Genomic DNA, 27,912 nt, shown 5'->3' with positions numbered 1-27,912 from the left:
GGTTCTGGTACATACCCCGATTTCAAGTCAGTTATCCTCAAACAGTTTGTAGCATCCAGTCCCACTTTCCCATTACGGACCACGCTAGATATGAATGGGGAGAGCATTGGAGAAATTCGGTTCAAGGCCACTTCTGGAGACATTTTAACTTGCCTTGCAAATCACCACTGAAAGAAGAAGGAAAGAATGATGATCAGAATATCCAAAGGAACTAGACATAACAATCTTCCTGGAAACTGGTGCAGTACACAGAAGGGTCTCCTGCTTGATACCTCAACTCCTGTCTTATGGCAGCCTCTTGCAGTGACCCTCCAAAAGAGCCTAGCTCACTATTGCTCGCCTACTCAAGACACAGACTTTGCAAGAGGAGCAGCAACCCCTGAAATCTAACTGCCTCCCCTTTTTCAAAGCCAGTTTCTATGCTGCCACACTCCACTTAAAAGCTGCCCTACTCTGTCTTACAACTGGCAGGTCCTTCCTTCTCAAGAAGGTTTTACTGACAATCCTCTCCCCCGATACACAAAACACACACACTGCTAGGTTAGGAGTCCCCCGCTCTGTGTCCCCACAAAGAGAAAGAACTTGAATGATAAAACTGCAAAATTTCAGAAGAAGAAAATCTACTTGCAATTATTACTTACAAGTTATTTACTTGTAGGTGTATTTACTGATACACCTCTTTATTTCCCCTCCACTGTATAATTACCTACTTAGTGATCTCTTCCCTGCCCATAAGCATCAAGAAGCATCTTTTAATAAAGATGAATAAGGAGACAAGAGCTAGAGAAATATTTAGGTATGAAGAAAAGGTATTATGCCCTCAAAAAATCTGGTAGAAAATAGCATATCTGAGATGTAGCAAAAACCTACATAACCATTAACTCATGAAAACACACACCTATCCAGATGTTAAGCAGCACAAACTATCATAGATCTAAAAGTTTTTGACTCTAAGGCACTAAGAAATTCTTACACTTGAAAATACAAAAGTAAAACCAATAAATCATCTCTAAATTACTTGGAAACCCATGGGCTGGAGGAGGGAGTACATGAATTCCTCTTAATAGATTTCTAAATGAAAGCCTCCACTTTCAGAGGTGAATAAGTCAATTTAAATGATCATTTTCTTCTTCAATCTGAAAGGATAATCCCACATCAAAAGCAAATTAATTTCCTGCAAGTTACAATTGCAAGTAAATGATGTGCTCATTCTAGTTTTCATATACTGTGCCCTATGAGGATTTACAGCTCCCTGCGAAATGCTGAAAACTAGTACCCATTTTATACATTTCAGAGTAATAAAGCGCAAAAAAATAAATAACAATCATAAAAACAAATAATAACAAAAAACCCACTGTGACCCTACATACTGATGACACCCAAAAGTACCTCTGAAGTAGAAAAAGCTTTATACTTTAGTATTCAAATCATCTTTTCTGCAAATATAAAACAAGGTCCTCCTCTGACCACTTAACAGATGGCCTCCCACCACCATTCCAATATGTCATCACAAAATAAGAATAAACATCTAATGCACTGTATTATCAGTCATAAAAATCAAGTACATTTTATAACACTTTATCACTTATAAAGAGCTTCCATAAACATTAGTGCACTTGACCTCCACAATTCTGGATGGTAAGGCATATATTAGAATTCCCATTTTACAGATGACATAGATAATTTATAATTTGTCTTTGAATAATATACTAGACCATATTATCACTTTGAAGCCTATTTTTTTCCTATTTCTGCAACATTTCCACTTTTATTTCTGCTCATTGATGTCACAGTTCTTGAAAGGATGCTTATCTAGATCATATGCAAAACAGAAATACTCGTTTTGGAAAAAAGCAAAAGGACCTTACCTACACTACAAAATTATTCTTCCATGTATTTTCCCACAATACCTATTATTATTTCATCTCTCATTTCTATGAAAAATGGAAACAGAACCAATACATTCTCAAAATCTACTGAATATCAGGCACTATATTACCCATCTCTAGCTGCAATTTCATTTACTTCCCAACAACTACCTAGTCCTCTGTTTAATATTTTTGTTCCCATTTCAGAGATAAGAAAACTAATGTTGAGCAAGACTAAGTAACTTACTTAAAGTTACAAACCTAGCAAGCAGAAGGATTGGAATCCAAATCCAGATCTCCCTCAAAGTCCACTATACCTAACTTCTTCTCAAATAAACACCAAAGAGGAAAGCATCAACGCGAATTTGTTTTTTCAAAAGCATACATCTAGTAAAAAAAACAAAAAAGTCATGAATTTAGACTAACGGTTTCTTGACAACTAGAAACAAATTAGACTAATGTTGGCCTACTGCTGAAGCTGGCCTAAGTGATTCACTAGGTAAAATGCTAGAGGGAACAAACCTGCTCCAGAAACCAAACTATACTTAAGGTGACAACACCCCATCCAATTCAGCAACTGTCATGACCTTAGAATGACACCTGAAGGAATGAATTTGTCTTTGTTTCCTGAGCACCCATAATACTATCTTTTGACAGTGCAAGATTTCACGCAGCATTAAAATGTTACAAGCACAGCTGCTGTGACTTCTCTAGACGAGAGAGAGGGGGGGGAAAAACCTGACTCCAAAATCAGAGGTCACCGAATAGCTAAAAATGATAGTTCTTTGGCTTCTGAGCAGGATACACAGATGGGGGATGATCTCCCAGTAGTATTTTTTACACAACAAAGCACAATAATCGATCCCAGATAGGCAAAAATTTACTGTGGCCCGTTTCCCTTGAAAGCTAGTTGTGAAATTTCTATTTCCTGATTTTGACGTGTAATATACAGAAGGAAATGCAGAAATACAATTTTTACAGAGCTCTGCTGCCTCAAGATAGGGTCACATGAGGTACTTCGATGGGCAGTCTGGGGAATACAAACACGTCTAAAGCATCGTCTACCTTCTCCCAATTAAGATGGGATGACAAACACGGAAACACGTGCCCAGCTTACGTCATGGAACGGAAAGGGGTGGCGTCCTGCTGCGTCACGTCGACGTCATACGGCGCACGAGGGAAGTACACAGGGGAAGTAATTTCTCCAAGGGGCAGCATTCAGGAAAAACAATCAGCTCGAACCCAAAGAATGACCACCCCGCTCTAAAAGGGGACAACTTCTCCCAAATTGTATGATCCCCTAATCAGGCAGGAAAAAGCAAAGAGTCTTGAGCTTAATCAGGAACCAGGGGGCGGGCTAGGTGTGGAGACAGGTCAGCCTCTGGCCTTGGGGGCTCGTTCTTGAGGGGACTAGCGTGACGGGAATGAGTAGGGCATCTTTGGGACAGGGGCCTTCTCTATAGGAAGAGAAGGAGAGCCCTGGGCATATGTAAAACCACGGTCCTCATAGCCACCTGTGCAACTCGGGATCCAACCTCCCCGCACCAGCCCCAGTCCAGGTACCTGGAACTTAAGTCGGATCGGTAACCGGCGACTACGTGGGGTACAGGTTACCCGAGCGCGCCCCCGACCGACGCACCAACCTGCGCGCGCACCGCGGGCCGGATGCGTGCGCGTCCCCGGACGTCCCGCCCCGCCCCGCCCCCTCGGCGGCCCTGGAGCTGGGCGGCGTGCGCGTCCCCGGCCGCGCCAGGCCTGGCGCTCGGAAGGGCGTCCCCCGAGTGCCTGAAAGTTCCTACCTCCGCGCCTACCTCGTGCGTGGCGAGCTGCGCGGAGTCTGGAACTCGTAGGATGGCTCTACTACGAGAGACTGTGCAGGAAGACAATTTCTGGAAAAACTGGGGGCAGTTGGTGCATGGGGTTATTTCGGGCATCCAGGTGGGCGACCCACCCGGGCGTCCGGAAGGCCCGCGTCGTTAGGGAACGTGTGAGCGGCGTCTCTGGTTACGGGGTGGGGCAAAGGTTAAAGGGCAGCCTCCAGGTTGGACACTGCCGACTTTGAGCAATGGCCGCGTCTGGGGACTCTGGGAGGCAGTGGCAGGAGGAGGTGGCGGAGGCGGCGGCGGCGGTGGTGGTGGTGGGCTCCTGCATGACCGACCTGGTCAGGTTAGTTCGGGACCAGCGCGCAGAGGCTGCGCCTCCAGCGCTCTCTTCTCTCTGCCTTGGAACTAGGGCTTTGGGGATGGAGTGTTGACTTTGGATGTGAGCTACTCAGTCTGTAAAGAATCTGCCCGCAGTGCGGGAGACCCGGATTCGATCCCTGGACCGGGAAGATTCCCCACGAGAAGGGAATGGCTACCCACTCCAGTATTCTTGCCTGGAGAATTCCATGGACAGAGGAGCCTGGCGAGCTACATTCTATGGGGGCACAAAAGACTCGGACACAACTGAGCGACTAACCCACAGATTTCCCCAGCCCGCCTCGCGTGCCTCCATAGGGTAGAAGAGGGAAGTTTGAGTTTGTAAAGGTCATTGTCAGATGAGGGAACATAAAGGCCAGCCTGTAGTGACAGCTCTCGTTTAACTAGCAGCGCCTCTAGAGATCTGGTCCTGTTTTCTTGACTAGGCTGCTAAACCTATTTCCTGGCTAGCCGAGTGACTTTGGCCAAGTCATTTTACCTCCGAGAATGTGCCCACTTAACACGGTTGTTTTGCACACTAAATGGAGAAAACTGTTTTGAGCTGTAATACTATCCAGGTTGGGTATTATACGTGTGAATGTGTAGAAAATGGGTGGAGCCTAAGACAAAATTTTAGGCGGTCATCTTTCACCATATTGATTGTCAGCTTGCTTGCATATCATATTTACAGATTATTTTTCAGTATTAGAGTAACCATAGGTTACCTGTGGCAAGCCAAATGTGAATCAAATTAAAAATCCAGTATATACAACCATTTTAAAGTCATTGAATAAACAAAATATGCTAGATGAAAATAGCTGAGTTAGGGCAGTGAGACTGAATGGAGAGATCGTTCCAAGATATCTTTTTTTTAATGAAATCGCCTTTTTGATTGTAAAAGTAATGTATGTTTATTTTAAAGAAAAAAAATGTTCCAAGAAAATCCTACCATTTAGATTGCTTGAGTTTAATTTTTTGGTGAGTGGCTTTTCAGATATACTGCTGTTTTTATATTATAAAAATAAAAAATGATCACACTACAGTAAGACCTTATCTGTCCTGACACCTTGCCTTTTCAAAGGACAGCTGAGAACCTGGAAATAAAAAGACCTTGGGACTAGCAAAATTAGTCACCAAATACCTGCACTAAACTACCTGTGATTTACTTAAAAACTAGTTTTAGGGTCTTCACATAACTGACCAAATCTTACATTGTTTACAATGTTTATAAGCTGAGTTCAGTTCAGTCGCTCAGTCGTGTCTGACTCTTTGCGACCCCATGAATCACAGGACGCCAGGCCTCCCTGTCCATCACCAACTCCCAGAGTTCACTCAGACTCACATCCATGGAGTCAGTCATGCCATCCAGCCATCTCATCCTCTGTCGTCCCCTTCTCCTCCTGCCTCCAATCCCTCCCAGCATCAGAGTCTTTTCCAATGAGTCAACTCTTTGCATGAGGTGGCCAAAGTACTGGAGTTTCAGCTTTAGCATCATTCCTTCCAAAGAAATCCCAGGGCTGATCTCCTTCAGAATAGATTGGTTGGATGTCCTTGCAGTCCAAGGGACTCTCAGGAGTCTTCTCCATCACCACGGTTCAAAAGCATCAATTCTTTGGCGCTCAGCTTTCTTCACAGTCCAACTCTCACATCCACACATGACCATGGGAAAAACCATAGCCTTGACTAGACGGACCTTAGTCGGCAAAGTAATGTCTCTGCTTTTGAATATGCTATCGATTATCAAATTTCCAGACTTGAGATTAGAAAGGGGGAGAGACTGCAAGAGGCAGGTAGTAATTCAAAAAAAACCTGAAAGTGAGGAGAGTGTATCAACAAGCAACAGAAGAATTTTAAACGCCAAGATCCTGGAGAATTCCCTGGCAGTCCAGTGGACAGAACTCTTGCACTTTCCCTGATGTGGATCTGGGGTTGGAGTCCTGGTTCAGGAACTAAACATCCCACAAGTTGTGCAGCTCAGCCAAAAAAAAATGCCCAGAGCCTTTATTTTTCCACGAATACTTGAGCTACCTTGTGCCAAGATGAATGTTTTTCGTTTAGTGACATAACAAAGTTCAGTCTAGTTTTGGACATTTGATGAAGAGGCCTGCACATCTTTCTCTAGAGCTGGAGTCAGAAAACCTTTCTGCAAAGAGCCAGATAATATTTATTTTAGACTTTTTGAGCCACATAGGGTCTAAGGTCACATATCCCCCACACACACCTTTTTTTTAACATGTACAGAATATAAAAAACTACACCTTACAAACAGCCTACAGGCCATAGCTTGCAAATGCTGTCTAGAGCATTACTCTAGTAATTGATGTTATTAGTCATGACTCTTTTCAAGAGAAGGGAATATGGTAATCATTAAATTGTATATAAAAATGGGGCATTTTACTTTAGATATAGTTCCATCGAATATATTTAAAGTTTAGTTATTCAATACATAAAGGACTAAACCTTGAGACATCTGAAATAATTCATTCTTTAGAAAATCCATCTAGCTAAAATTTTGCCATACTTCTGTAGGGGAAGTAACAGAAGAGAAGGAAAGCTGAACAATTTCCCCATGCACTCTACCTGAATGTCAGGGTTAGAATTCAGAGCCCCCTCCTTGTTAAACTAAGAGCTTTCTGTGAAGCTTGACTATTACACATTAAAAATAATTATAGTTACTTTCTAAAATGAATACTCTTCAAACTTTGGGGAGGGGAGGGTCTCAAATGCCCATGGTAGCATCTATCAGCATTTAAAAGCTTATTTCAGAGCTAGAGAAATTTAGAGATTATTTATCCCAGTCCTTCACTCTACTTATAGATGAGTACAGTGAGATCCAGAGAAAAAACTCTTACATTGTGGATAATCTTTGATCTCTCTTCTCTTGACATTTTCTTTTCTTTATAAGATACCCAGATTTCTATTCTTCACATGAATCGCTAGTAAATTTCCCAGGTGGTGCTGGTGGTAAAGAACCCGCCTTCCAATGCAAGAGATGGAAGAGATGAGGGTTCAGTCCCTGGGTCAGGAAGATCCTCTGGAGGAGGGCATGGCAACCCACTCCAGTATTCTTGCATGGAGAAGCCCATGGACAGAGAAGCCTGGCAGGCTACAGTCCATGGGGTCACAAAAAGTCTGACACGACTCATGTGACTTAGCGCAAGTGTGCACACACACACACACACACATATACTCTCCCACAATATTTCTAACAGGCTTCTCATGGTTTCTGATTATTACTACCTCTGAAGATCTTTACAGAATACCTGAGTATAGGATTTTTATTTAAAAGCCTGCATCTGTAATAAACTTGCGTTCAATTTTCCGTGTATTATTTCTCTATCCCTTCCATTAACAAATTACCAAAAACCTAATGGCTTAAACAATACAAATTGAATACTGATAATTCTGGAAGTCCAGAAGTCTGATACAGGTCTAACTGGGCTAAAATCAGGTCTTTTGTAGAACTGCATTCCTTTCTGGAAGCTCTAAGGGAAATCTGTTTTCTTGCCTTTTCTGGCTTCTAGAGGCTGCTCAGATGCTGGCTCATGGCCTCTTCAGTTTAGCGACTGGCTCAGTCACTCAGTCATGTCCGACTCTTTGTGACCCCACAGACCGCAGCACACCAGGCTTTCTTGTCCATCACCAACTCCCAAACCTTGTCCATCAAGTCGGTGATGCCATCCAACCGTCTCATCCTCTGTCGTCCCCTTCTCCTCCTGCCTTCAATCTTGCCCAGCATCAGGGTCTTTTCCAGTGAGTCAGTTCTTCGCATCAGGTGGCCAAAGTATTGGAGTTTCAGCTTTAGCTTCCAGTGAATATTCAGGACTGATTTCCTTTAGGAAAATCAGTGGACTGGTTGGATCTCCTTGAAGACTCTCAAGAGTCTTCTCCAACACCACAGTTCAAAAGCATCAATTCTGCGCTCAGCTTTCTTTATAGTCCAGCTCTCACATCCATACATAGCTACTGGAAAAACCATAGCTTTGACTAGATGGACCTTTTTGGCTAAGTAATGTCTCTGCTTTTTAATATGCTGTCTAGGCCGGTCATAGTTTTTCTTCCAAGGAGCAAGTGTCTTTTAATTTCATGGCTGCAGTCACCATCTGCAGTGATTTTGGAGCCCCCAAAATAAAAGTCTCTCCCTGTTTCCATTGTTTCCCCATCCATGTTCAAATCCAGTAATGGTCGGTGAAGCCCTTCTCACGTAGCTTCACTCTCACACTCACTCTTCTGCCTCCGTTTTCTACATTTTAAGTACCCTTGTGATTTCATTGGGCCCAAATGGATAATTCAGGATAATCTCCTTATTTTAAGGTAGCTTATTAGCAGCCTTAATTCCCCCTTGCCATATAATATATTCACAAGTTCTGGGGATTAGGATGTAGACATTCTTGAGGTGGGGGTGGGGCATAATTCTGCCTACCACAGTGATTAAAGTCAAAAAATCTTATAATACGTAGAGCTTGGAGGACCGCTGAAGCCTATCAGTCCATCCTCCACATTTTACAGATGAGGTAATTGAGAGAGGTTAGATGACTCACCCCAAATCATAGAGCCAGTCAGTGGGAACCTGGGTTTCTCAACCTTTATCTTTCCATGATATCATTGTACCGCTAACTCTGGCACATATTTATTGCCCTTTTCATCTACAGTTCATTTAAAGGCTTATAGTCTGTGCATTCATTAAGTGTTTACTTTGTAAGTTGGCAAGGAATGACAACTAAAGATTTATCATTTTCAGGTCTAAAGATAGGATCTCCATTACTGTTTCTTAGTTTCTGTCTAAGCTTAACTATAACCAACCTGGACACCCATGCCTGTACTGTAGAATCACTTTAGAAATGAAACTACTTCAGTAACTAAGCCCTCTTGGATAGTATCCAAGTCTAACTCACTTTATATATTGCATTACTGGGTGCCAGACACTGCTAATGCAATCAATGAGCAGCTTTTTTCATTTCTAATTTCAGTCCACTATGAATAGTAAGCTCTGTGTGCTAATAATTTTTAAAAATCATTAGCTCATCCAACATGGCAAACAATGAACATTATTTACTACCCACCTGTATTTATTTAATTATTCTCTTCCTTCTTGAACAATCATCTCTGAAGTTCCAAATGGCAAAGATAAGAGAAATCAAGTCTGTTCTTGTAGAAAATTAAGTCAGAGCTCCTCCAAAGACAGATTCCCATGAAAACCCAATAACGAATAAATTTTTTTAGACACTGGTTAATCATGCTTTCACTAGTCTTTCTTTCTTTTGACATGTTTCACCTGTTTTTTTTAAATTATTCACTCAGTGAATATTTATTGGTTTTATACCGTGTGCCTCTGCACTTCCCTAAGGGCAGAGGATACAGCAATGAAAAACACAGCCAAAGGTCCCTGCCACTTGGAGCTTACATTCTAGTGGCAGAAACAAACAATATCAGTAGAAATAAGTAAAATTCACAGCCTATTAGAGAAATGCTAAGGAGGAAAATAAAGCATGAAATGGAGGTGGAAATAGTAATTTTAGATCATTAGCCACAGAAAGCCTCAATGAGAAAGTGATTTGAGTAAAGACCTACCGAAAGAAAGGAAGCAAGCCATACAGATCACCAGAAGAAGAGCATATGCAAAGGCCCAGAGGCAGGAGCACACCTCGTAGGATCAGTGAACTACCAGGAGTCCAGTGTAGCTGAAGAAGAAAATAAGGGAGAGAAGATAATTGATGGTTAAAGGCCAGTGGGTCCTACCCTGGATGAAACGAAAAGCTACTGGAGGGTTTGGGCAGACAAGTGACATGATATGACCCATAAGAACAGAAACAGGGAGACCAGTTAAGAGTTAATTAATAGTCCAGGCAAAAAATGATGGTAATTTGAACAGTGCAACTGGGGAGAAGTGAGCATCTTCTGATTATATTTTAAAGGTAGAGCCGACAGGATTTGCGGAGGAATACGAGATAGGTCAAGGATTACCCCCAGCTCTATGCCCTCTGCAAGTGGAAGGGGAAACTGACATGTGCTGAGGGGTGATAGAACAAATTACACAGGGAGGGGGTGGTATTAGCAGCTCAGGCTGGATGTGTGAGACTTGAGGTGCCTGTCAGGCATCCAGCTGAAGTGGTCAAGAGGATAGATATATGAGTTTGGAGTTCAGAGGAAAGCTTGAGCTGGAGATATAAATTTGAGAGTCATCACTGTATAGATGGTATTTAAAGCCATGAGACAAGATGAGATCACCCAGGTCTGTGCTCCTGGGGCACTCCAACATTGAGAGGATCTGTTTTACATAATTTATCTCCTGTCTCCCAGTCTATCTGTACCCCTAAAACTTGCTTGGAGACAAGTTTAATACAAACCCATGTTTACATTTCCATGGCAATAGACTATGATGTCAACTAAAACCCTATGTTATCCTTTTACATGCTCCAATTAAAAGTGATGGCTGGAGAGATAAGGCTCATGTTCAACCAAGCATCTAAATTTAATCCTTGGCAAGTCAGGAAATGATTGCTTAATTTTCAAAAGATTTTAATTGGATGGTGGCAGAAGTGAATTTAGAAACTTTTTAGATCCAAAGTGGATGAAATGCTGGACCTCAATTACAAAAAACAAAGGCCAAAATTTTATATTATACCTAGAAAAGTTATACGTGTTTGGCGAATTATAGTACCTTCTAACCTGCCTTCCACAAAAGCTTCTTGACTTGTATTTAGAACAGAAAGATCTCCCTAGCAGTCACATTTTCAGGAAAGTAAAAGCCAAAGTAATGTTGGTCCAGGAAGTATCATGCATTCCCAATATGAGAAGAATTATCATATCATCATTATTCTTTCTGCTCCTTAACTTGGCCTTGAAAGTTGCTTATCAGTTACAAATCAATTTTTCAATATTTAGTTGAACATGTTTCTGTCAACTGAATTCTCTAAATTCAAAAGCAGTCATGCATGGGAAATTTGCTAATTTTGGTCCCTTCAAAGAAAATATATGTTAAAAGGTAAATTGCATGTGACAAAGAAAGAGCACCTATTGCTTGGTATTATTATACTTTGGAATTTCCCTGGTAGCTCAGTTGGTAAAGAATCTGCCTGCAATGCAGGAGACCCTGGTTTGATTCCTGGGTCAGGAAGATCCCCTGTAGAAGGGACAAGCTATCCACCTCAGTATTCTTGGGCTTCCCTTGTGGCTCAGCTGGTAAAGAATCTGCCTGCAATGCAGGAGACCTGGATTTGATCCCTGGGTTGGGAAGATTCCCCTGGAGAAGGGGAAGGCTACCCACTCAAGTATTCTGGCCAAGAGAATTCCATTGACTGTATAGTCCACGAGGCCACAAAGAGTCAGACATGACTAAGCGACTTTCACTTAGCAATCCATTCCTTGGCCAGCTTTTCACGCCCTAGTGTCTGCATGGTGGGGAGAGCATGGTGAGGTGGGCTTTGTGATGAATGTGCTCCAGTATTTTGATTACTTATATTTAATATTGAAATGCTGAGACTGTGCTAACTGCTGGGGATACTGCAGTTGGTGTAACATGGCCATGGTGTAACAAGTTCCTGAGGAACTTAGCAAAGAAGTAGGCAGACACAGAGGCAGATCACTGTAATATGATGTGCTCAGCACCTGCAGGTTCTGTGGGAGCACAGAGGAATGTTCCTGGATAAGATGCCTCCCCAGCCAAGTCTTGAAAATGGAGAACATCCTGGCCAGTTGGGATGGTCACGCAGGAGCAAAGTCATGGCTGTGGGTGTGCATGGGTGTGCCAGGGACAGCAACCACTGGGTCTGTTCACTGTACGCTGAGCATCAGATAAAAGCTGTCAATGAAAGGCCCTGTCAGCCATGCTAAGGTGCTTGGGTCTTATTTTGTAGGCTCTGAGAGCCACTGAAGGATTCAAAGTATAGAAATGACACGGTCAGGTTTGCATTTCACTTAGCTTGCTCAGTGCCATAGCTTGCTCACTGCCAAAGGCAGATGTAAAAAAAGGCAATGTTTGGAAGTCATCAAAGATCTTGTCGTTGAAGACAGAGAGACCCAAGGGAAAGCAGTGGTCTTCACAAGAGTTGATAGGGGCCTTAACTAAGACAGTAGTGAGAAGTAAAGAAAAGGAAAAAAGTTAAATACTTGGGGAGTAAAAGATTTCAAAACATCTGTTAAGTAAAATGGGCATGAGTCAAGCTGCTTCTTTATGAGCAAACCCTGTTAGCTTTCTCACACTGACAAGACCTGGAAAGTGGAGTTCTTAGAAAGAATCGCACTTTGTGGAACGAAAGAATTCTAGGTTTCATGCTTTTTAGCAGGGAAAAAGATTCTACTCCTTGAAAAATCAAAGTAATTCAAGTAACTATAAGGCAGGCAAATCCCCTGGTGGCAGGGAGTAGAGGGGCAGGGGGTGGGAGGGAGTGAATCCTAAATTTGGCTTTGAGATTTAAGAAAAAACAATGATGTGCTTTTATAATTATAATGAAGAAATTAATGATAAAGTTGGCTCAGGAAATTCACAACTGCTTATTGGAGATAATGAAACTAAGATAGTAAATATACCAATACTTTTAAAAACACAAAAACTATACAAACTCAACTACCCATGTAACAAAGATATTTGTAATGTAGCAAAAGTGTGGTTTGGAAGCTTAAATACCATGAAACTAGAGACTTTGAGTCAGTTCTTTTTTGTCTGCCACCCTGTTCATTTTAATTATTGGACACAAGACTTGGGAAGACTTCAATGATCTGGCCCCAACCTATAAAGATTGGAGCCAGGATTAAAATTTACCTCTCTTTGAAAGTGAAAAGTGAAAGTGAAGTTACTCAGTCATGTCCGACCCTTCACGACCCCATGGACTGCAGCCTACCAGGCTCCTCTGTCCATGGGATTCTCCAGGCAAGAGTACTCGAGTGGGTTGCCATTGCCTTCTCCATGACTCTCAGATACTAACACATTATCGGGAAGGTTAGAGTAGCATTTCAGCAGTTTGACATGTATTTGCAAGAGATAGGAAGGAGTTCAAAATGCTATTAGGGAACAGTTTCCTTGCAAGGAAGAAAAAGCAAATAATGCAATTACCTGTATCAAAAGGCTTAATACTGTCCTCTAGAGGGTTTTTTTTTTCTTTAGATTTTTTTAAATTATAGTAAAATACACTAGACATAAAATTATTTTAACCACTTTTAAGTGTACAGTTCAGTGGTAACAAGTACATTCAACCATCATCACCATCCATCTCCAGAACTTTTTTTAAGTAATAGAAAAATCACAATATTTTATTTCCTCTGGCCTACAGCAGTCTTTGCCACCCTAGCTGCAGCAGGGAAAATTTAAAAATAGACCCACCCTACCTGGTCAGTTTCCTCCAGCTAAACAGAATCCCCCTTGGGTTTTTTTGGATTACTTTCTGATAATATTAATATGTATCAGGGTTGAGAACCACTAACTCAAAAATTCCATAATTAAAAACTGTTCATCTTCCCAAAACTAAACTTTGTACTCATTTAAATAATAACTCCATCGCCCCTCCCTTCCCCAGCCACCACCATTCTACTTTTCTTTATGAATTTGACTTTTCTATGTATCTCATGAATAAGTGGAATCATACAGTATTTGTCGTTTTGTGACTGACTTATTTCACTTAGAGTGACATCTTTAAGGTTTATCTCTGTTTTCGCGTGTATCAGAATTTCCTTCCTTTGTAAGGGTGAATAATATTCCAGTGTGTGTAGACACCACATTTTGTTTATCCATTCATCCATCGATGGACACTGCGTTGCTTCCAGTTTTGCTGCTGTAAATAACACTACTATGAAACATGGCTATACAAATATCTGTTCCAAGTGCTTTGTTTTCAGTTCTTTTGAGTACGTACCTGGAAGTGCTGGATCATATGGTAATTCTGTTTAATTTTTGGAGGAACCATAGTATTTTCTATAGCAATTGTACTTTTCCTCTCCTATCTTGGCATTTCTTTTTAAACTGCCCACTTTTCAACTTACCTGTTTAAGCCTCCTTTTTCTATTCCAGTTTATAAAATCTGGGTAACATTTTTTTCTTTTGTCTCTTATTTTTAGCTCCTGCCTAGTTCAGTTCAGTTCAGTCATTCAGTCGTGTCTGACTCTTTGTGACCCCATGAGCTGCAGCACACCAGGCCTCCCTGTCTATCACCAACTCCCAGAGCCTACCCAAACTCATATCCATTGAGTCGGTAATGCCATCCAAACATATCATGCTCTGTCATCCCCTTCTCATCCTGCCCTCAATCTTTCCCAGCATCAGGGTCTTTTCCAATGAGTTAGCTCTTTGAATCAGGTGGCCAAAGTATTGCAGTTTCAGCTTCAACATCAGTCCTTCCAGTGAACACCCAGGACTGATCTCCTGTAGGATGGACTGGTTGGATGTCCTTGCAGTCCAAGGGACTCTCAAGAGTCTTCTCCGACACCACAGTTCAAAAGCATCAATTCTTCGGCACTCAGCTTTCTTTATAGTCCAACTCTCACATCCATACATGACTACCGGAAAAACCATCACCTTGACTACATGGACCTTTGTTGACAAAGTAATGTCTCTGTTTTTTAGTATGCTGTCTAGGTTGGTCATAAGTTTCCTTCTAAGGAGTAAGTGTCTTTTAATTTCATGGCTGCAATCACCATCTGCAGTGATTTTGGAGTCCCAAAAGTCAGCCACTGTTTCCCCATCTATTTGCCACGAAGTGATGGGACTGAATGCCATGATCTTCGTTTTTCTAAATGTGGAGCTTTAAGCCAACTTCTTCACTCTCCTCTTTCACTTTCATCAAGAGGCTCTTTAGTTCTTCTTCACTTTGTGCCATAAAGGTGGTATCATCTGCATATCTCAGGTTATTGATATTTCTCCCGGCAATCTTGATTCCAGCTTGTGCTTCTTCCAGCCCAGTGTTTCTCATGATGTACTCTGCATAGAAGTTAAATAAGCAGGGTGACAATATACAGCCTTGATGTACTCCTTTTCCTATTTGGAACCAGTCTATTGTCACATGTCCAGTTCTAACTGGTGCTTCCTGACCTGCATACAGGTTTCTCAAGAGGTAGGTCCTGCCTAGTAATCCCTCTGTTATGTCCTCTTATACAATTATGTGGAGAAGGCGATGGCACCCCACTCCAGTACTCTTGCCTGGAAAATCCCATGGATGGAGGGGCCTGGTAGGCTGCAGTCCATGGGGTCACAAAGAGTCGGACATGACTGAGCGACTTCCCTTTCACTTTTCACTTTCATGCATTGGAGAAGGAAATGGCAACCCACTCTAGTGTTCTTGCCTGGAGAATCCCAGGGACGGGGGAGCCTGGTGGGCTGCTGTCTATGGGGTTGCACAGAGTCAGACGTGACTGAAGTGACTTAGCAGCAGCAGCAGCAGCATGCAATTATGTATCTCCCTTGTGCATGCATACATGTTACAAGTATATGCTTGGTGGGGGAGGGGATGTCTGCAAAAGAGGAGCTCAGTAAACCTCACACCTTCTCCACTAGCCCCACACTCAGCAACAGCATGGTTTCACCACTGTATTACTTGAAGATACAGTGTCCTAAATTTATATCTGTAAGTTGATCTGTTTGCTTTGATAAACTTCTTTGAACTCTTATCTTTTGGACTTGTTTCCTTTTCCTTAGGAAAATTCCTAGATGTAGAATCTCTAGATCAAGGGAAATAACATTTTTTGTAATATATTGCCAATTTACCTTCATAAAGTGTTCTGAAATACACTCCCACCAGCAATGTGAGAAACACCTATTTCCTAGAAAACTAACCAACACACTTCTGGTTTGAAAGGTGATAAATGTTCTCTTGTTTTACTACTAGTGAGATTGAGTTTTTTCTCAGATGTTTGTTGGTTTGTATTTCTTCTTTCAAGAATTGCCCGTCCATGTGTCTTTTGTCCATTATTCTGTTGCCCTCCCTTTGAGATTTTAAATGAGAGTGTTCAGAGGAAAAAAAAAATTGTGAGGAGTCTAGTATGAAAGAGAGTTCTTTCTCTAGCAAAGGAACTAACAGTAAATGTGAAAGTAGAGCTAAAAAATTGACTCCAGCTAGCATAAGACACTGTGGAAATGAAGAAGAAAACGGTCTCAACACTGGCTGCCCTTAGAATCAACTAAACTAGACTTCCAGGGATAGGGCCCAGTTATCAAAATTTTTTAAAATAAATTCCTCCCATAGATTTTTTAAAGGTGATCAATAAAGATAGAGAAGTATTTAATAACTAAAGTATTCACCTTTACAATTATCTTTGTGACCCCATGGATTGTAGCCCACCAGGTTCCTCCATCCAAGGGGATTCTCCAGCTAAGAATACTTGAGTGGGTTGCCATTTCCTACTCCAAGGGAGCTTCCCAACCCAAGGATCGAACCTAGGTCTCCTGCATTGCAGGTGGATGCTTTACTGGATCTCACTTCTTTTTTTTTGCAGAGAGAAAAAATATGTTTTTATTTTTTAATTGGAAGATAATTGCTTTACAATGGTGTGTTGGTTTCTGCTATGCAATAATGTGAGTCAGCCATAATTATATATATGTCCCCTCCCTCTTGAGCCTCCCTTCCCCCTCCCATCCTACCACTATAGATTTTTAATGTGCCACCAGGGTAGAGAATAGTGATTAATCAATAAAACCAGGAACTGTGAAGTCATGTGAATGTGGCAAAACACACTCAATTTTTTGGAGAAATTACCCTTTGAGAGAATGGGAGTAGGGTTATTCCTGACCCTGGGGAGTCATCCTTCGCACAGATGAGCACATCGGTTCTTAAGTGGCACCATACCTGGTTATGGGAAATCTCATGGACAGAGGAGCCTGGCATGCTGCAGTCCGTGGGGTCGCAAAGAGTCAGACACGACTTAGCAAGTAAAAAACAGCAAATACCTGGTTATATCGTCTCTCAGCTGTGATAATACAGAGTGTTAACTCCTGACACATTGTGTCACAGAACAGTGACACAATGGATATCAGTTCTTGAATTACATGAGTTCTGCTAAGGATAGTTACCTCGTAGTTAAGTGGCTGGATCTTCCTCCATTTTGACAGTGAGCTTACAGTGTTAGCACTTAACTGTAAGCTCGGTGACGATAGGGTGTGGATGTCCCCAGAATCTCAAGACAGAGCCTGAAACATAACAACATAATTAATGTGTGCTGACAGTTGAACTGAGTATCCCAAACAGGTCTGAGATGATTCCAATGTATTTCTTCCATAGTTAAATGCAGTTGCTCAGTCATGTCCACCTCTTTTGCGACTCCATGAACTGTGGCCCACCAACTCCTCGGTCCATGAGATTTCCCAGGCAAGAATAGTACTAAGTCAGTCTGCCTCGTTGGATATAATTTTAATCAGTTGTTAGTATTCTCCACATGGTGGCTAGTTACCCTTTTGTTGTATGATAAGGTCATACGACAAAGGTCATAGGGGAGGATTTCTTTGAATTGTGTAAAGTTCTTAAGACAACTGATTATCTTAAAATCTTCATGTGAGCACTTTAAATGTCTCCATCTATCTTACTTTACTTTCTTCACAATTTTTATAATACTAGCTTGATTTGGGGCATTTCTTGTATATCTGCAGAAGACAGGCAGGTATAATGATCTTTGTATGTATATGGTCCATTTGCTTTCTAAACAAAACTTGGGGGTTTTGTTTGGGGTTTGGGTTTTTTGGGGCTTGGAGGTGTTTTGTTTTTAGTTTGTTTCCCAAATATATCACATTTTAGATACTGGCTTTTCCTCTGTGGCCAAAATTTTTTTCTAATGTAATTCTTCCATAATATTGCAGAAAGTAACTTGGGCAGCAGTTTTTAAGAACCTTTTACATATTATATTTTACATCTGGATTTTTACCACTGGTTTAAAATGCTATATAATCCATAGACTGTGATAGCAATAATATCGATTTTTTCTAAATTAGAAATCTTCATTTTTCAAGTGAGAAATAACAAATCTAAATTTTCAGTTACCTATTTGCAAATAAGTACAGTTGACTCTTGAATAATGCAGGGGTTAAGTCACTCCCTCATATCTATGGTTCCACATCCATGGATTCAACCAACCACAGGTCATGTGGCACAATAGTGTATATTTAGTGAAAAAAAAAATATGACTATAAGTGGACCCACACAGTTCAAGCTAGTTGTTCGAGGGTCAACTGTACTCTGCCAAAACTCTTAAAGAAACTCAACTCTAAAGTCCTTCAGGCTTCGTAAAGATTATAAGCAGTTCTTCAGTACAGGTATAACATCATTTTATTGTGCTTCACAGATATGTTTTTCACAAATGGAAATTTTATATCAACCTTGCTTGGAGAAAGTCTGTCTATGCCATTTTTCAACACCATTTGCACATTTCATGTCTCTGTGTCACATTTTCGTAACTTGCACTATTTCAAACTTTTTCATTATTATTGTATTTGTTACTGTGATCTGTGATCAGGGATCTTTGATGTTATTATTGTAATTGCTTTGAGCTGCTGAATCATGTCCATATAAGCCTTCAAACTTGATAAATGTTTTGTGTGTTCTGACTGCTCCACTGACCGGCCATTCCCTCGTCTCTCTCCCTCTCTTCATACCTCCCTGTTTCCTGAGACAACCAACAATATTTAAATTAGGCCAATTAATAACCCTATAGTGGCCTCCAAGTGTTCAGGTGAAAGGGTTGCACATCTCTCTGTCATATTTCAGGCTGCAAACAAAAGCTGGAAATGATTAAGCTGAGTGAGGAAGGCATGTCTAAAGCAGAGAGAGGTTGAAAGTTGGTCCTCTTGTGTCAAAGAGTTACCCAAGTTTTGACTGCCAAGGAAGAGTTCTTGAAGGAAATTAAAAGTTCACTCTTGTGAACACATAAAATAGTAAGAAAGCAAAACAGTTTTATTGCTGATATGGAGAAAATGTTAGTGGTCTGGATGGAAGATCAAACCAATTACAATATTCCCTTAAACCATAGCCTAACCCAGAGCAAGGCCCTAATTTTTTTCAATCCTGTGAAGGCTGAGAGAGGTGAGAAAGCTGCAGAAGGAACGTTTGAAGCCAACAGAGAGGTTGGTTCATGATGTTTAAGGAAAGAAGCAATCTCCATAACATCAAAGTGCAAGATGAAGCAAGTGCTGATGTAGAAGCTGCAGCAGGTTATCCAGAAGATCTAGCTAAGATCGTAAGAAGGTAGCTACACTAAACAGATTGTCAGTGCAGACAAAAGAGCTGCATATTAAAAGATACCATCTAGCACTTGCATAGCTAGAGAGAAGTCAATGCCTGGCTTCAAAGGACAGGCTGACTTTCTTGTTAGGAGCTAATGCATCTGGCCACTCAAAGTTGAAGCCAGTGCTCATGTACTGTTCTGAAAATCCTAGGTCTTTTAAGAATTAGGCTAAATCTACTCTGCTTGTGCTCTGTAAATGGAACAGCAAAGCCTGGATGACAGCACATCTGTTTACAACATTTATTTAAGCTCACTGTTGAGACCTACTGCTCAGGGGAAAAAAAAATATCCTTTCAAAATATCAGTGTTCATTAACAGTGTACCTGGTCACCCAAGAGCTCTGATGAAGATATACACTGAGATTACTGTTGTTTACAATGAGATTAATGTTTCAAGATGCCTGCTAACACAGCATCCATTCTGCAGTCCATGAATCAAGGAGTAATCTCCACTTTTACATCTTATTTAAGTAATACATTCCATGAGGCTAAACCTGCCAGAGTGACTCCTCTGATGAATTTGGGCAAAGTTAATAGAAAATCTTCTGGAAAGGATTCACCATTCTAGATGTTGCTCAGAACATTTGTGATTCATAGGAAGAGGTCAAAATATTAACATTAACAGGAGTTTGGAAGAAGTTGATTCCAACCCTAATGAATGACTTTGAGGGTTTAAGACTTCAATGGGGGAAGTAATGCAGATGTAGTAGAAATAGCAAGAGAACTAGAATTAGAAATGGAGCCTGAAATATGACTGAATTGGTGCAATCTCATGACAAAATTTGAACAGATGAGGAGCTGCTGCTTGTGGATGAGCAAAGAAGGTGGTTTCATGAGATGGAATCTACTCCTGGTAAAGATGCTATGAAGATTTTGTTTAAACAATAACAAGGGGGGTAGAATATTACATAAACTTAGTTGGTAAAGTAGCAGCAGCGTTTGAAAGGATTGACTCAAATTTTGAAAGAAGTTCTGCTGAGGGTAAAATGGTATCAGACAGCACTGCACACTGTAAAGAGAAATCGCTCATGAAAAGAAGAGTCAATTGATGTGGCAAACTTTATTGTTGTCCTAGTTTAAGAAATTGCCACAGCTATCTCACCCTGATCAGTCAGCAGCCATCAACATCGAGACAGGACACTCCACCAGCTAAAAGATTACGACTCGCTGAAGGCTCAGAAGGTGGTTAGCATTTTTTAGCAATGAAGTATTTTTAACTAAGGTAGGTATGTTGTTTTTTTTTTTTTTAGATGTAATGCTATTGCACATTAATAGACTACAGTATAATATAAAGGTAACTTACATGCACTGGGAAATAAAAAATTCATGTGACTTATTTTATTGCAATATTTGTTTTATTGTGCTGGTTGGGATCTGAATCAGAAATATCTCTGAGGTATGCTTGTAACTTTTTGTTGTTGTTGTAACTTAGTTTTCATTACTTTCTAAATATCACTGGATTTCTTCTTTGATCCATCAACTTAATTCTTTCTGAACTCTAAGGAAAAGAACACCATTATTTGGTTTTCCCACCTTACTGTCTTGGTTCAGCTTGCAAAATTCCAGTGTTCTTCAAAAGTACAGCTACCAAAAATTATATGAGAAATTATAAAAACACAAAATATAAATAATTCCAAGGGACATTGAATACATTTGTACATAATATCTTATATGGGCTTTGGAGTCATACCAACCTTGGTTTGAATTCTGGCTCTTCTGTCTTTTACTGGGTGAACTTGGGTATGTTTTTTAATCTAATTCTCATTGACCTTATCTGTGAAATGGAAATGAAAATAATAACCTTGTCTTGGGGTTATTGTAAGGATTAAGTGACTTAGCAGTCATAAGATGCTTAGTGCACTATTTGTCTTATAAGCACTCAAAGAATGGTATCTGAGGACTTCCCTGGTGGTCCAGTGGCTAAGACTCCATGCTGCCAATTCAGGAGGCCCAGTTCCATCCCTGGTCAGGGAACAAAGATCCCACATGCTGCAAACAAGATCAAAGACCCTGCATGCCACAACTAAGACCTGGTGCAGCCAAATAAATAAATATTTTTTTAAAAGAAGAAGAAATGGTATCTGGCACTACCGATGTACATATATTTTAACGGCTGTTTATTGGACACTTGGTGTGTATGGGCAAAGTCTTAGGCCATGGTGATACAGAAGAAGATGGGATACAGTCTATGGGAGATAACATGCATAGACTGCTAGAGAGTAGAGGCAGGCCAGCTAACCCACACAGTTACATCCAGACTCCCAGAGAGAGAATAACTGAGTTGAATTTTAAAGGACGCATATAGACTGGCTCCAAAAAGAAGCAGGGGAAAGAAATTTCCAATCATAGGGAATATCGTATGCAAAGAGATTCAACTAACAAGTTAAATTTTAAGAATGAACATTTATCGGGACTTCTCCGGTGGCTGGTTAAGAATCTGCCCTGCAATGCAGGGGATGCAGGTTCGATCCCTGGTTAGGATTCCACATGCCATGAAGCAACGAAGCCCACACACCACAACTACTAAGCCCATGTTTCACAACTAGAGAGTCTGTAAACCACAGCGGAAAGATCCCTCGTGACGCAGCAAAGATCCTGCAGCCGGATGAACAATTATCTATTATGACATTGTGTGGAGGCCACTGCTCTCCTGTGTAATATCAGTTGGTGTCAAAGGGAGTAGAGGAATGCAGTGAACTACACATCTTTTTGAATACAGAACTTGCTGTTTTCTATGTTCATAAAAATGTTAAATATATCTGTTAAAGCTACTGAATATCCAGTATTATAGTCAAAATTGAGGAAAAATATCTAAAATATATAAAGAACTCACACAATTCAGTAGCATATATATATATATATATATAAACAGACAACTAAAAATTGGCCAGAAGTTCTGAATAGACATTTTTCCAAAGACCTGTAGATGATCCACAGGTACATGAAAAGATGCTCAGTCACTAATGATGATCACTAATCATGAAGAAAATGCAAATCAAAAGCACAGTGTATTATTATCTCACACCTGTTAGAGTGGCCATTATCAAAAAGACAAGCAATAAGCATTGGAGAAAAGGGAACCAGTGTGCACTGTCAGTGGGAATGTAAATTGGTGCAGCCACTCTGAAAAACTGAATGGAGGTTCCTCAAAAAATTAAAAATAGAACTAACAACCTAAGGGCCCATAGATGTATTAAAGAAAATGTGGTTATACATATATACAATGGGATATTATTCAGCCATAAGAAAAAACTTAAAATTTGCAACAATATAAAAGGTCAGTTTTCATTCCAATCCCAAAGAAAGGCAATGCCAAAGAATGCTCAAACTACCACACAATTGCACTCATCTCACATGCTAGTAAAGTAATGCTCAAAATTCTCCAAGCCAGACTTCAGCAATACATGAACTGTGAACTTCCTGATGTTCAAGCTGGTTTTAGAAAAGGCAGAGGAACCAGAGATCAAATTGCCAACATCCGCTGGATCGTGGAAAAGCAAGAGAGTTCCAGAAAAACATCTGTTTCTGCTTTATTGACTATGCCAAAGTCTTTGACTGTGTGGATCACAAGAAACTGTGGAAAATTCTGAAAGAGATGGGAATACTAGACCACCTAACCTGCCTCTTGAGAAACCTATATGCAGGTCAGGAAGCAACAGTTAGAACTAGACATGGAACAACAGACTGGTTCCAAATAGGAAAAGGAGTACGTCGAGGCTGTATATTGTCACCCTGCTTATTTAACTTCTCTGCAGAGTACATCATGAGAAACGCTGGGCTGGAAGAAGCACAAGCTGGAATCAAGATTGCCGGGAGAAATATCAATAACCTCAGATATGCAGATGACACCACTCTTATGGCAGAAAGTGAAGAGGAACTAAAAAGCCTCTTGATGAAAGTGAAAGTGGAGAGTGAAAAACTTGGCTTCAAGCTCAACATTCAGAAAACAAAGATCATGGCATCTGGTCCCATCACTTCATGGGAAATAGATGGGGAAACAGTGTCAGACTTTATTTTTGGGGGCTCCAGAATCACTGCAGATGGTGACTGCAGCCATGAAATTAAAAGACGCTTACTCCTTGGAAGGAAAGTTATGACCAACCTAGATAGCATATTCAAAAGCAGAGCCATGACTTTGCCAACAAAGGTCCGTCTAGTCAAGGCTATGGTTTTTCCCCTGGTCATGTATGGACGTGAGAGTTGGACTGTGAAGAAAGCTGAGTGCCGAAGAATTGATGCTTTAGAACTGTGGTGATGGAGAAGACTCTTGAGAGTCCGTTGGACTGCAAGGAGATCAGCCCTGGGATTTCTTTGGAAGGAATAATGCTAAAGCTGAAACTCCAGTACTTTGGCCACCTCATGCGAGAGTTCACTCATTGGAAAAGACTCTGATTGGGAGGGAGTCTGGGAGGGATTGGGGGTAGGAGGAGAAGGGGATGACAGAGGATGAGATGGCTGGATGGCGTCACTGACTCGATGGATGTGAGTCTGAGGGAACTCTGGGAGTTGGTGATGGACAGGGAGGCCTGGCGTGCTGCAATTCATGGGGTCGCCAAGAGCTGGACACAACTGAGCAACTGAACTGAACTGAAATAGATAATCACTTATACGAGGGATCGTTAAAAAAAAATTTTTTTAATTTAAAAACTAAGCTCATAGATACAAAGAATTGACTATTGGTTGCCAGAGGTGGGGTTCAGGGGTGAACAAAACAGGTATGGGCTCAAAAGGAGGAAACTGCCCATTATAAAAAAGTTGTAAGTATGTAGTGTAACAGGGTGACTATAATAAATAATACTACATTGCTAAGAGAGTAGTTTTTTTAAGTTTTCATTTTAAAAAATTGAAAGTTGATTGTGAAAAAAAGTAGTATTGAGTGGTTTAAAGACATGGCAGTGGATTTCTAAGTCTGGAATTATAATATAGGCTCATCCACCTAACAGCTGGGCCTCCCAGGTGGCACTAGTGGTAAAGAACCCACCTGCCAGTGCAGGAGTCCTAGGAGACGATAAAGAATGGTGCCTTAGCGGTAAAGAATCTGCCTTCAATGCAGGAGCCCCAGGAGACATGGGTTCAATCCTTGGGTTGGGAAGATGCCCTGGAGAAGGAAATGGCAACCCACTCCAGTATTCTTGCCCAGAGAATCCCATGGACAGAGGAGCCTGGAGAGCTCCAGTCCATAGCCTCTCAAAGAGTCAGACACGAATGAAGTGACTTAGCATACACACCAGCAGATGGCAAGAAGTAGCCTACAGATAATTACAATGGTGGTGACAGAAGTCATTTTGAAATTTAAAATGTACTATAATTAACTGGCAAAATAGAAAATAAAATATTGGTTTTATACTTATTTGTCACTATCATACTTTGCTTGTCTTCTTCCAAGAATTAACGCATTTTCATCAGGAACATTAATAAATGCTTTGGCCTCAATAGTTTTTTTCCTCATCCTACATACCTTTCTGCTATCCTATCTTGTCCAGTACCCCATCACTGATCTCTCATATACACGTATATGTATTTCTCCTGCCCTCTCCTCATACAACTTGTAGTTCCAAAATTAGCTCATTCTGCATCTACCTATTCAAGCTTTTCTTCTTTCTCCAGGACTTTTCTCAGCTGGGAGTAAGGAGGTGTGTGTGTCTGTCTGTCTGTGTGTGTGCTCAGTCGCATTAGTGTCCGACTCTTTGCAACTCTGGACTGTAGCCCACCAGGCTCCTCTGTCCAAGGGTTTCTCCAGGCAATAATACTGGAGTGGGTTGCCATCCCCTCCTCCAGGGGATCTTCCGGACCCAGGGATCAAGCCTGCATCTCTTAAGTCTCTGGTATTCGCAGGTGGGTTCTTTACCACCAGCACCACCTGGCAAGCCATATATATGTGTGTGTATGTATATATGTATGTATGTATATGTGTGTGTATATATACATACGTGTGTATATATATACATCAGTCAGTTCAGTCGCTCAGTCATGTCCAACTCTTTGCGACCCCATGAAGCACAGCACGCCAGGCCTCCCTGTCCATCACCAACCCCCGGAGTTCACTCACACGTCCATCGAGTCAGTGATGCCATCCAGCCATCTCATCCTCGGTCGTCCCCTTCTCCTCCTGCCCCCAATCCCTCCCCGAATCAGAGTTTCTCCAATGAGTCAGCTGTTCACATGAGGTGGCCAAAGTACTGGAGCTTCAGCTTCAGCATCATTGCTTCCAAAGAAATCCCAGGGCTGATCTCCTTCAGAATGGACTGGTTGGATCTCCTTGCAGTCCAAGGGACTCTCAAGTCTTCTCCAACACCACAGTTCTAAAGCATCAATTCTTCGGCACTCAGCTTTCTTCACAGTCCAACTCTCACATCCATACATGACTACTGGAAAAACCATAGCCTTGACTAGACGGACCTTTGTTGGCAAAGTAATGTCTCTGCTTTTCAATATGCTATGCAGGTTGGTCATAACTTTTCTTCCAAGGAGTAAGCATCTTTTAATTTCATGGCTACAATGATTTTGGAGCCCAGGAAAATAAAGTCTGACACTATTTCCACTGTTTCCCATCTATTTCCCATGAAGTGATGGGACCAGATGCCATGATCTTTGTTTTCTGAATGTTGAGCTTGAAGCCAAGTTTTTCACTCTCCACTTTCACTTTCATCAAGAGGCTTTTAGTTCCTCTTCACTTTTTGCCATAAGGGTGGTGTCAGCTGCATATCTGAGGTTATTGATACATATGTATGTGTATATATATATATTCAAAAGGAATAGTTGACATTAGCTGGTACTTAAAAGTTTTTAATACGTGGACCTATGTGCCTCTCCTGGTGCCTTCTGTACTCGGTCCTCTATTGGAAGAGGACTCAATTTACATTGGAAGAACTATCTAAGCACCTTTTAAGGTACAGACCATTCGTTCAAAAATATTTACTTCAGGCCATATTAGAATAACAAACACTAGACTTATCTTACCACTATAAACCACTAGAAAATGGGACAGAACATGTGAAGCAACTGTTTCTGATACTGGACAAACAGGAGTATTATCCAGAAGACTAAGGAAACAAATAGGGTGAGCCTTGGAAGCATGTTACCGACGGTGGCACAAAGAGGAGGAGTTCAAGGACAGCATGGTGGCATTTTCTCATGAGCTGAGAAAACTGAGTTTATCATTTAGGAAGACTACAGTGGCTAGAATTTATGGCAACACATACTGGGAAGTAGGAAATTAACCAGAGGAAGGTCCAGAAATCTGCATAGGAGTCCCTTTGATTCTATTACTAAATGCTCAATGGACATACATAGAAACTCCACAAAACTGGGGACTTCCTTGATGGTCTAGTGGCTAAGACACTGTGCTCCCAATGCAGGGAGCCCAGGTTTGATCACCAATCAGGGAACTAGATCCCACACGTCCCAACTAAGGATGCTGTGTGACACAACTAAAACCTGGCACAGCCAAATAAATAAACGTTTTAAAAAAATGAAATGCCACAAAACTGGGCTCCTACTGGAAAGCTCTAAACTGAACATGTCCCAGAGATTATACAGGAATGGGAGGTGTTGAGTTCTGTCCAGCCAGAGACATTGTTGAACCCCTGGAGCATTCAGTAGATACCCAGTAAGGACCATTTATAGGATTTAGTAAAAGGGGTCAACTTGTCCTGAAGTAAAGGCTACTCTATACTCACTGTAACAGCTCTTAAAAACAATCCTCAAAGGATCAAACAGACTCACAACTTAGCTGCCTGAAAAAACAAAATTCAACCCTTTGGAAAAATACAAGAAAATTAAGATACTCATTGATATAATAGTTGCAAAGTTCATCATTCATTAAAAAGTCACTGGCATGCAAAGGATCAAGAAACTGATCCATCAGTTCAGTTCAGTCGCTCAATCGTCTCCAACTCTTTGCAACCCTGTGAATCGTAGCACGCCAGGCCTCCCTGTCCATCACCATCTGGAGTTCACTCAAACTCACGTTCACTTTGCTAGCGTGTGCTGCTGCTGCTAAGTCACTTCAGTCGTGTCCAACTCTGTACGACCCCATAGACGGCAGCCCACCAGGCTCCCCCATCCCTGGGATTCTCCAGGCAAAAACACTGGAGTGGGTTGCCATTTCCTTCTCCAATGCATGAAAGTGGAAAGTGAAAGTGAAGTCACTCAGTCATATCCAACACTCAGTGACCCCATGGACTGCAGATGAGTGCAATTGTGCAGTAGTTTGAGCATTCTTTGGCATTGCCTTTCTTAGGGATTGGAATGAAAACTGACCTTTTCCAGTCCTGTGGCCACTGCTGAGTTTTCCAAATTTGCTGGCATATTGAGTCCACCACTTTCACAGCATCATCTCAGGATTTGAAATAGCTCGACTGGTATTCCATCACCTCCACTTGCTTTGTTTGTAGTGATGCTTTCTAAGGCCCACTTGACTTCACATTCCAGGATGTCTGGCTCTAGGTGAGTGATCACACTATCGTGATTATCTTGGTCGTGAAGATCTTTTTTGTACAGTTCTTCTGTGTATTCTTGCCACCTCTTCTTAATATCTTCTGCTTCTGTTAGGTCCATACCATTTCTGTCCTTTATCGAGCCCATCTTTGCATGAAATGTTCCCTTGGTATCTCTAATTTTCTTAAGAGATCTCTAGTCTTTCCCATTCTGTTGTTTTCCTCTATTTCT

At 41.2% G+C, this 27,912-nt stretch overlaps 2 protein-coding genes across 13 annotated transcripts in view; one reads left to right on the top strand and one right to left on the bottom strand.

The window, feature by feature from the left end:
- BABAM2 (BRISC and BRCA1 A complex member 2) overlaps positions 1 to 17,159 on the bottom strand; it is a 416,111-nt gene extending 398,952 nt beyond the window's left edge. For 2 of the 6 annotated variants that reach the window (XM_004005781.4, XM_060411986.1), the window contains exons 1-2: positions 3,432 to 3,535; positions 16 to 167 (exon numbers count right to left, since the gene is read on the bottom strand). In XM_004005781.4, coding sequence (XP_004005830.1) covers positions 16 to 143 — 128 coding nt within the window. In that variant the 5' untranslated portion in view covers positions 144 to 167; positions 3,432 to 3,535. Of the gene's footprint in view, positions 1 to 15; positions 168 to 2,129; positions 2,256 to 2,985; positions 3,536 to 3,679; positions 3,847 to 17,042 lie in introns of those variants that run through there. The other 4 variants (XM_012166941.3, XM_060411985.1, XM_042245926.2 and 1 more) reach the window with 4 other exon arrangements.
- The window catches only part of RBKS (ribokinase), a 109,105-nt gene continuing 85,100 nt past the window's right edge, over positions 3,908 to 27,912 (top strand). For 6 of the 7 annotated variants that reach the window (XR_009599786.1, XR_006059140.2, XM_027966632.3 and 3 more), the window contains exon 1: positions 3,908 to 4,034. Coding sequence is in view for 5 of the 7 variants with exons in the window: in XM_027966632.3 (XP_027822433.1) it covers positions 3,934 to 4,034 (101 nt within the window). In the remaining 2 variants the exon portion in view is untranslated. Of the gene's footprint in view, positions 4,035 to 27,580; positions 27,691 to 27,912 lie in introns of those variants that run through there. The other variant, XM_060411988.1, reaches the window with a different exon arrangement.

This window comes from Ovis aries, chromosome 3 (assembly GCF_016772045.2).
Source record: "Ovis aries strain OAR_USU_Benz2616 breed Rambouillet chromosome 3, ARS-UI_Ramb_v3.0, whole genome shotgun sequence".
NCBI classification, from domain to species: Eukaryota; Metazoa; Chordata; class Mammalia; order Artiodactyla; family Bovidae; genus Ovis; species Ovis aries.
The sequence above is the reverse complement of the archived record's forward strand: the minus strand, read 5'-3'. Positions and strand labels throughout refer to the sequence as shown.